At 51.8% G+C, this 9,773-nt stretch overlaps 1 protein-coding gene across 1 annotated transcript in view; it reads right to left on the reverse strand.

Annotated features, from left to right (window-relative positions):
* TTLL6 (tubulin tyrosine ligase like 6) overlaps positions 1-5,956 on the reverse strand; it is a 30,420-nt gene extending 24,464 nt beyond the window's left edge. Inside the window, exons 1-7 of the mRNA XM_058703605.1 lie at positions 5,935-5,956; positions 5,521-5,742; positions 4,403-4,443; positions 3,131-3,249; positions 2,862-2,992; positions 945-1,101; positions 85-228 (exon numbers count right to left, since the gene is read on the reverse strand). Coding sequence (XP_058559588.1) covers positions 85-228; positions 945-1,101; positions 2,862-2,992; positions 3,131-3,151 — 453 coding nt within the window. The 5' untranslated portion in view covers positions 3,152-3,249; positions 4,403-4,443; positions 5,521-5,742; positions 5,935-5,956. The remainder of the gene's footprint in view (positions 1-84; positions 229-944; positions 1,102-2,861; positions 2,993-3,130; positions 3,250-4,402; positions 4,444-5,520; positions 5,743-5,934) is intronic.
* Between the last annotated feature and the right edge of the window lie 3,817 nt (positions 5,957-9,773).

Genomic DNA, 9,773 nt, shown 5'->3' on the forward strand with positions numbered 1-9,773 from the left:
AGCGTCTTGAGGACGTGGATTTAACTGGAGGCTTTTCGTCCCCCTAAGGAGGAGGGGGGGAGGAGGCACGTCCCCTGAGCTCACCAGGTTGTCTGCGCAGGGTTGGGAGTAGGAGGTGGTGGCGAAGCGCGCTAGCCCTTCGTTGTATGCAAAAATCCGGAGGGGGTCACAGGACGTCATCAGCACGTAAATCCGCAGGTCAAACTTGAACCCATCAATGATAAAGGGCTGTGAGGAGGGAACAGGAGTCACAAAGGCTTCAGAGGAGAGATGCAGACTTGAAGATCATCGCCAGGCACGGAGTGCAGGCTTGGCCTGGGTTGCGGAGGAGTGGGGGGGGCGGGGGGGGGGGACTCGCCCTGTGGAAGTCACTAAACCGCGCTGTGCCTCCGTTTTCTACAGGACAACTCACCACCTCCCAGAGATCTCCAGGCAACCAAAGTGCCATTATAAAGCCCTGTGATGAGGGACATGCTGTCACCATGTCACTTCTGCAAGAGTGCTTCCTGCAGGGCTGGCCAGGCCTTCCCAATCCGCGCCCGCTCCCAGAGGGCTCCCTCCCTGCGGTGGGCTATACCACTGTGACCTCTGACCTCCAGCCATGGAGTAAAGCCGGTCACCATGATCTCTCCAGGACGATTCCCCTCTCCCAAATGAAGCGGGACACCCACAGACCAAAGGTGCCCTCCAGCTGCCATCTGTTGGAGGACAAGGGCCAGCCTAGTAAGGCTAGACCAGCTACAGGGGCACAAGGGTGAGAGACGATTGCCCAGGCACACATCACATCCCTGGTCCGAAGGCCTGCTCTGACAACTTCCAGGGCAGGAGACACGACTCGGCTCGGCCCCCATCGCCAGCCCCCGTCCCCTCATTTCCCACAGTCCAGTGAAGCTAGAGCATGAGGTTGCTGTAGCAAGAAATAAATAATCCCAAGGAAGAAGTACCTTTGAAATATAGAGTTGACAGATCATATCCTCGCCTGGCTTGATATCTTTCACCGTCCGGGTGATGAATATACCTCTCCCTTGGCAGCCCGAATCCGGCTTACAAATGTATGTCTTATTTTTTCTTGACCTGCTGTAGTTCTGCAAATCTCCCCAGCTACCAGAGCAGCAGAAAGGGAATGAAATACGCCTTTAGAGGGGGAGCAGTGCAAAGGAAGCCTAGCCCTTTATTAACAAAAAAACATCAAAAGCCAAACCAAAACAGAAACACTAAAGCTCTCTAATGTGAAAAAGCCCTCGAGCTAACAGACACACCTACGAGATCTGGCAATAGGAGAGACAGCCGTGCACACGCGCACACAGTGGAGGGAGGGTGGGCTTTGGGGGGAACTTGGGCCGGGATTTAAACCCAGGCGACACCGCTCACAGCTGTGTAACCCTTCGCAAGGACTTGACCTCTTTAAGCCTTACTCCCATCACCTACACCGTGGGGTCACGACACCTGGCTGGTACGGTGGTTGACCCCATGACAGAAGGCATGCAAGGTGTTAACACAGACTGCATGCCCCGCGAAGGGAGCTGGGACCCGAGTGTTTTGGCCTTGCGGGTCTGCAGACAGGAGATGTGACGTTCTGCATCTGGCTCAAGCCCTGACAAGTGTTGTGACCTCGGATCAACCCGTCTCCTTCCCTACTCTAGGTCCCAGCTCTTCCCGGATAACACCTCTCCTCCAGCCAGAGCATCAAGGTGCAAACAGTATTCTCCGCTCTGAAGAAAGCGTATCCGGAAGAAAGAAGCCAATGTGATGCATTACAGAGCTCAGTCCTGCTACACTAGTTTTGCATTTTAACTCATTTGCATTGTGACCACTAGAGAAGTCACTTGAGTGCCAAGTTCCTTAGGGGCCATGACATCTGGATGTGCCCGGTGGCTTAAAGGCAAACATGTTTCCTTCTGAGTTGCTACTAAGTCCTGAAAGTTGTTCCAGACAAGCTGAGGAAGTCTGGGAATCTTGGAGCTCCTGGTTTGGAAAAGCACTGGGAGGGTGCCGGGGTGGCTCAGTGGGTTAAGCGTCTGACTTCAGTTTAGGTCATAATCTCACGGTTCGTGAGTTCGAGCCCTGCATTCAGGCTCTCCGTTCTCGGTGCCGAGCCCACTTGGGATCTCTGTCTCCCTCTCTCTCTCTGCCTCTCCCCTGCTCATGCTCTCTCTCTCTCTCTCTCAAAACTAAATAAACATTAAAAAAAAAAAAAAAAGGAAAAGCACTGGGTGCAGAGGACAGAGTAGGATTCTTGCTGTGTGAATATAATTCCAATGGCAACGCTTCTCTGCCCCGTCCACCTCATCCCAAAGACCAGGTTGTACCCAGGTCACATTTATGTCATCTCACATTTCTTCTGTTCCTTGGTGGTGTGGTCCAGAGCAATTTGTGTACCGAGAATGGGTGCCCAGTTTCAAGACGGAGAAAGTGAGGTGGGGGATGGGGAAAGGCTGCCTGCCATCCATAGTCCTGCGGTGGGACAGAGGTCAGGCGTCCCTCCCTGCTCCCAACCTGGGCACTAACCATTATCTCACTCCCTCCAGAAGTGTTCATGGTCCTTCAAAATCCAGAAACTGCACACTTAAAAGGTTGGAACAAGTTCAAAATCAACAGCGTTCAGGGTCAGAGCCCACTCTCATCCCAACTACAGGCACAAGCTCCAAGGCACCCAGCCCCGAGATGTCATCTAATTTTTTACAGCAGAGCTTTGTGTTTTCTCAACCTTGGACACACCCTTTTTCCCTTCTCTTCCTGAAAAGGAGAGAGATAGATGGGGGATCCTTTGGGAAGGGAAAGTGGCACCAGGGAATCAAGAGCAAGACGGAAACGTAAATTGGGGGTGGAGGGTGGAGAAGGGTGCACAGGTGGGCACTTACTCGGCAGGAAGACACCAGGTCCTAGGGAAGAAGAGGAAATCCTTAGGGAACATCTTTAACATGCGGCTCATATTTCTGGCCAGCAAGTCCTTTCGGCAGATTTCACTCATCCCAGGGAAGTGATTTATTTTCTGTGAAGGAAGCCAGAATTCATGAATAATGGGGGCCACGGGAGAACCCAGGAGATCCCCTTGCTGGACGGTCCTAAAAGTGGGAGCCCGCTGGATAGATGCCACACTTACACTGAGGACCAGCTCTGCCCCAGATACCTGGTAACTTTTCATTTCCATCACCCTCTCCAGCGACACTGAGTAGTCTGTCCAGTAGAGAGTCCAGTCATTGGTTTCCCCTCCCTCGCGAAGGCCATACCGCTGGGCAGCCCTACGCACTGCCATGGAGTTGGAGAAAGAAAGGCCTGTTAGCCCCGGAAGTGGGGAAGGAGCATGGGGTGGGGAGGCTATGTTTCTAGGTGGTCTCAGACCATGTCAGACCATGTGCTGAAGAGAGACACCTCAGCTCGTTGGAACTGGCGGCCATCTTGCCTGGTCTGGACATACCTTTGCCAAGAAAGAAACAGGGAGATCTGCGGAGGAATACAGCCTATACCCGGTGAACCCCACGGAAGGTTATCTGGGAAGAATGTTTTACCTGCCCTGGCTTTCCCTTGCCAGGAAGTAGGCTTCTGGCTTTCCTCCAAACACTAAGCACTCTGTGTTCAGGGAATGTAAACTAATCCTTAACATTAGCCAGAGTCAAGCTTAAGTAGGAAGCTAACAGAAAAAAAAAGTATACAATGCATTTCAAAACCACATATAGGCTGGGGCCCCTGGGCGGTTCCGTCGGTTGAGCGTCCGACTTCAGCCAGGGTCATGATCTCGTGGCTCGTGAGCTCGAACCCCACATCGGGCTCTCTGCCGTCAGCTCGGAGCCCGCTTCGGATCCTCTGTCCGCCTCTCTCTCTGCCCCTCCCCTGCGGGTGCACGCTCTCCCAAAAATAAATAAAACATTAAAAAAAACCCCACACTTATATGCTATCACATCCTTCTTTCTCTGTCCCTGTTAGCATTTGGAACTGGGAGCTCACTCCAACGCAAACACACACACACACACACACACAAAAAGGCCTGGAAAGGAAGAAGTGCCTGCAAGTGACCAGGAAAGGCAGGACCAGGCTGAAACTTATTCAAACTCGGAATTATATAATGACAACAACACTTCTCTATAGTCCAACGTGGGTCTGTAGGCTGCCAGTGTCTAACTTCTGCTCTAACAAGGACCAACCCCTGCCTTTTCTACAGATTCCCAAAGAACCCTACATCAGAACTACAGAGAACTGAAGTATGGCACCACCATGGTCAAAACCCACGTTTTCTTGGAGTGAGATTCCCTTCCTCGAACAGTTAATTGAGCTGGGTGAAGGAAACGTGAGGATTTGGAGACACCCCCTTTTCACCCCCAAGAAGATACGAGTGACCCTTCCCAACCCTTTGGGGGCAATCCACTGGGTCCCCATTGTGGATCCCTCGAATGCAGGCACTCACCGCTCTCGTATCGGCAGGTGGAGAGATTGATCACCAATCATCTGGAAAAGAGAAGAAGGAAAGCGGCAAGACAGAGACAGACGCGCTTGCCAGAACACGTGGCCGCACCCAGAAGCATCCCACCCCAGGCGGGTCCAAGCCTACTCAGTCGCACCCAGCCTGGTTTGACTACACCCCTACTGAAGACACGAATCCAAAGGATTGCAGAGAGGCAGAAAAAACACGGGCGCTACCATTACTCAGCCCACGAGGTCGAAATTCTGCATTGTGGTTGTAACGAATTCTGCTTTGGCTTCCTATGAACCTTGCCTCCTCAATCCTTTGACTCCAGCGGCCCATCAGGAGCAGGAAGTAAAAATCTTTTCGGCCAAATTACTTCATGGTCGCCCACCTCTTGCCTCCCCCCCCCCGCCCCCACTAACGGAAGTTGTGAGTTAGAAAGTGGACAAGCTGTCACACATCAGTGAGTCTGAGGACTGATCTGTTTTCCCCAAAAGAGGCGAAGCGTGACAGAATATTAAATGGGAACCAGAACACAGAAGCCACAGTCGGATCCCGGAAATCAGCATCAGTCTTGTTATTTTCAAAATGTACTGGGGCACCCGGGGGGCTCAGTCGGTTAAGTGTCCGACTTCAGGTCAGGTCATGACCTCGCGGTTTGTGGGTTCGAGCCCCGACAGCTCAGAGCCTGGAGCCTGCTTCCGATTCTGTGTCTCCCTCTGTCTCTGCCTCTCTCCCACTCGTGCTCTGTCTCTCCCTCTCTCTCAAAAATAAATAAACCTTAAAATTTTCTTTAAATGTACTGAGTTCCCAAGGCAATAAGCACTTCCTTAAAACAAGGAAACTGTCTCCCTCCGCACAATTAAAAAAAAAAAAAAAAAAAGGCATGCTAAACGACAAATAGAAGGACGATTAGGACAAAGTGTGGTTAAGATTACGAACACCGTCGTTTGGTTCTATGCAACAGGTCATCAAGTGGATCCTTTCCATCCAAACCGAAAGGGGTGTGATTTTGACAGCCTCTTTTACCCTCTCATTAGCGGCCAAGGCCCCCTTCCCTCCGGGTCCCCTCTGCTCCCAACAACACGGAACCCCATTCCCCATCTTTTGGTCCTAACCTTTTTTTCTTCCTCTTCTTTTTGCCTTGCTGCGGGGCATTCTGAAGCCTCTCTTGTACCCCAGCGTTCTCGCTCATGAAAACCAGGGTGACGACTTCTTTCGACTCTTCTGGGGAGCTGTCCTCCTGCTCTTCTGAGTCTGCCCCTTCCTCGCCCTCCAAAGGCAGGCACTGGAGCATCTCCCCAGCCTGGGAGGAGGCTGGGGGCAAATCCCGGCCCACCCTGGAGAGAGGGCAGAAGGAGCGGCAGTTACTTGAATCCACCTGCAGGGGGACCCCCTCCCTTGCTCATGCGGGTGGTAGACCCACTCGGAGACCAGGGGACAGATTGCAGTTTATAAAATGCCACCCCACCTCCACGGTGGGTGCCAGCTCGGGGAGAGAGCCGATTCCACCTTTTGCCACTGACTCTGACCTTGGGGACTCGCTCAGCCAATCCTGGCTTTGGTTTTGCCCTCCTGGGATTTTTCAGGAGTAGGCTGAGATGCTATGCATGGCACCTGGTAAACAATCTTATTAAAGTGAGCGAGTGCCTGGAGACAGCCTCGGAACCAAGGCCTAAGCCTTCCTAGCTGAGGGAGTTAGTCCCAGTGGGTGTAGATGAGGCGCTCTGAGGAGGTCCGTTAACTGGCTCCCCATGACGCTGAACGTCCCATGCCCAACCTGCTGCCTGACCGTGAATGCAAAGGGAGTGGAGCACAGGGTCAATTTGTAGCTGACTGAACACATACCCAGCTCAGGGCCAGAGGGAGCCCTTCCGAGATCCCAACCACAGAAAAGGCTAAAGTGTCTCCCGCCCCCTGCGATTCAACGTAAAAACAACACCAAAGGGTAAAATAGCACTAAGGAAGTCCAGCAGAGTTCTTGTCCCTCCTCCTATCCCCTTCATTGTTTGCTGGGAATTTCAATATTTTTTAATGTTTTCTTTAATTATTTATTTTGGGGAGAGACACAGAGAGAGAGAGAGACGGAGACAGAGAGAGACAGAGCACAAGCCGGGGAGGGGCAGAGAGAGAGGGAGACACAGAATCTGAAGCAGCTCCAGGCTCTGAGCTGTCGGCACAGAGCTCGACGCAGGGCTCAAACTCACGAACTGCGAGATCATGACCTGGGCCGAAGTCGGACACTTAACCGACTGAGCTACCCAGGTGCCCCAAGGTTTTCAAATGATTTTTAATGCCTTTGTTTCAATAATCCTTAGGAATGTGCTTAGTTTGCTTGGGGTGACCCAGAACAGCCCAGATCCAATGAACTGATTCATCACCTTCACCTCCAAGATTTCTATGATCATAAAGCCAATCTTCTGGGGCCCTTCCCCTCTTTACCTCCAAATCCCTGCCAACCTTCTCACCATTGGAACCCCTGTCCTTTGATGCCCTTCCTACCTACCACCTGTTCTTCCCTCATAAACGCTTTGGTTTTTAAAAAATGTATTAATGTGTTTATTATACCTTATTATAACATATTATTAGTAATGACATAATATAACATTAAAGGAAGTTTAGAAAAGGACACGTATATATCTGGAGCCAGGATTACTAGGGTAATATAGAAATTAGCTTCTAGTTTTATTTTATCTATCTATCTATCTATCTATCTATCTATCTATCAATCATCTACCTATCTTTTTTTTTTTAACGTTTATTTATTTTTGAGACAGAGAGAGACAGAGCATGAACTGGGGAGGGGCAGAGAGAGAGGGAGACACAGAATCGGAAGCAGGCTCCAGGCTCTGAGCCATCAGCCCAGAGCCCAACGCGGGGCTCGAACTCACGGACCGCGAGATCGTGACCTGAGCTGAAGTCGGACGCCTAACCGACTGAGCCACCCAGGCGCCCCATCGATCTACCTATCTATCTATCTTGCTGTGTTGTTTCCCAGAGGGACTCCGAACAATTTGGCCTACCTCCAGCAATATACCATAACAGCTGGCTCACCAACTCACATAATCTCATGGGAATCACTTTCCCTCCATACCCAAACTTGCTAATTCTAGACAATTTTTTGTACCTGTCGCCACATTTTTAACATTACTGCATCCTTCCGTGTCTCTCTGCCCCTTTCCCACACCAAAATTGGGGAGAAGAGGGCTCTAACTTGGAGGCTACGTATGAATAACTCAGTAATAAAGCCGCCCTCCTGGGTGGCTCCGTCAGTTGAGTGTCAGACTTCGGCTCAAGTCATGATCTCGCGGTTTGTGGGTTCGAGCCCCGCGTCGGGCTCTGTGCTGATGGCTCGGAGCCTGGCGCCTGCTTCCGATTCTGTGTCTCCCTCTCTCTCTGCCTCTCCCCCACTCGTGCTCTGTCTCTCCCTCTCTCTCAAAAATAAATAAACGTTAAAAAATTAAAAAAAAAGCCTCCCTTATATGTGTGTACTTCTTTAGTGTTTTCAGAGAATTATCACACCCACCATCACACTGAAAGCTCACAGCCGTCGCCAAGAGGAAGGGCAGAATTACTAAGTCAGCCAGGGACTGCCCCTGGTTTCTCTCTTGCCAAAGGGGGCTGTCACTTATTCCCAAGCCCAGTTATGGTGACACCTGAAAAGGGGAGACAGAGTTGTACTCGGCACAACCACCCGACGAAACCTGGGCCTCGTGAGCCCGTGTTGCCCAGTGGACAGGCACATTCTTGGCAAAGTCCGAGAGGACCGAGGTACGTGAAATATTGACCTGGGGCTGCTCCCTTGATTTCAGATAAACAGCCCGTTCCGCTCCCCTAGCCCTCCGCAACGGCTTCTGTTTACCAAGCCATGGAGGAGTGGCTCCATTTACCCAAAGGTTAATGTTAACTCGAGGAGACAAAACTGACCCTGAACGTGGCCTCTGGAGTCGCGAGTTGTCTCTGCTGTCTTTCGAGTCCTTGCCCAAGTGGTAAGAACAAGTCATGGCTGCCGCTGTCTGCCTGCCTCAAAGAGAAAAACAACAACAACAAGATCAAATTCTGTTTCCTCTTGTCCCAGAGGGCCTCAGGCACATGGACCAGGGAACCGAACCCATGTACTTCTCAGGGAACTGATCGCCACCGCATTGATTCCCACCTGCCTTTCCCCTGTATTCTAGGCTATCTATGACCCGAGAGCCAGTTGAATGGTGCTTGAGTCAGGTGCAAGGTGGCGGAGAGCAGTCGATGCCCCATGTGTCTATTTTTGCTTTGCCTTTGGTCTCCCAGCTTCCTCCTCCCCCAGCCCTCTCCGTCCTGTTTCTTCCCCAAGGCTAAGTCCCGCTGACTTCTCTCAAAGGTTCCTGATAGAGAATATGGTGCTCAAAGTTTGCCAGGGGGAGGAAGGGGGGGGGGCGGGGGGGGGGTGTGTGCCTGGGGTCACATGCTGAATCCACCTGCAGAAATGTTTACTTGGCCCACCACAGTGTGTAGTTGTTATAGTTTTAAATGGAAGTAGGGGCGCCTGGGTGGCTCGGTCGGTTAGGCGTCCGACTTCAACTCAGGTCACGATCTCGCGGTCCGTGAGTTCGAGCCCCGCGTCGGGCTCTGGGCCGATGGCTCGGAGCCTGGAGCCTGCTTCGGATTCTGTGTCTCCCTCTCTCTCTGCCCCTCCCCCGTTCATGCTGTGTCTCTCTCTGTCTCAAAAATAAATAAACGTTAAAAAAATTTTTTTTAAATAGAAGTCGTTGCTGGGGTGCCTGGTGACTCAGCCAGTTAGGCGTCCAGCTCTTGGTGTCGGCTCAGGTCCTGACGTCACGGTTCATGAACTCGACCGTGGCACCGGGCTCTGCCCTGACAGCCTGACAGAGCGGAGCCTGCTTGGGATTCTCTCTCCCTCTCTCTCTGCCCCTCCCCTGCAGGCGCGCATGGCACTCTCAAAACAAATAAGCAAAACTTAGCAAGAACGGGTACATAAAGGAGTTGCCAATAAGTAGGAAATGTGGATTTCTCATAAAAATCCAGATTTCTGTCGCTTTTGGAAAAGTAGGTCCCCAGTGCTTCATGCCAGAAATCCGCCAGAGCCAAATAACGCCTCCCTCATTAGCTATTTTTCAACCTGCCCCAGTCCGGTCCCTGTGGTCTCCGTGACACCAGAGTCACAAAGCAGCCGCGCCTGTGCTGTTGTTTTTCTCACAGTAGCATGAAGAGAGAGGAAACATTTTCGTACGTCCAGATCATTTCTCTCCGGGCCGCAAGCCGGGCGCCCTTGACATCCGGATTTGCCTGCCCTCTTCTGGCATCTCTCTCTGGCCCCCCCCAGGCCGCTGTGAGTTAAAACAGAAGCTGCTTCCTCCAGAGAGTCTCGGGTCCT

Source organism: Neofelis nebulosa, chromosome 16, assembly GCF_028018385.1.
Source record: "Neofelis nebulosa isolate mNeoNeb1 chromosome 16, mNeoNeb1.pri, whole genome shotgun sequence".
Classification (NCBI taxonomy): Eukaryota; Metazoa; Chordata; class Mammalia; order Carnivora; family Felidae; genus Neofelis; species Neofelis nebulosa.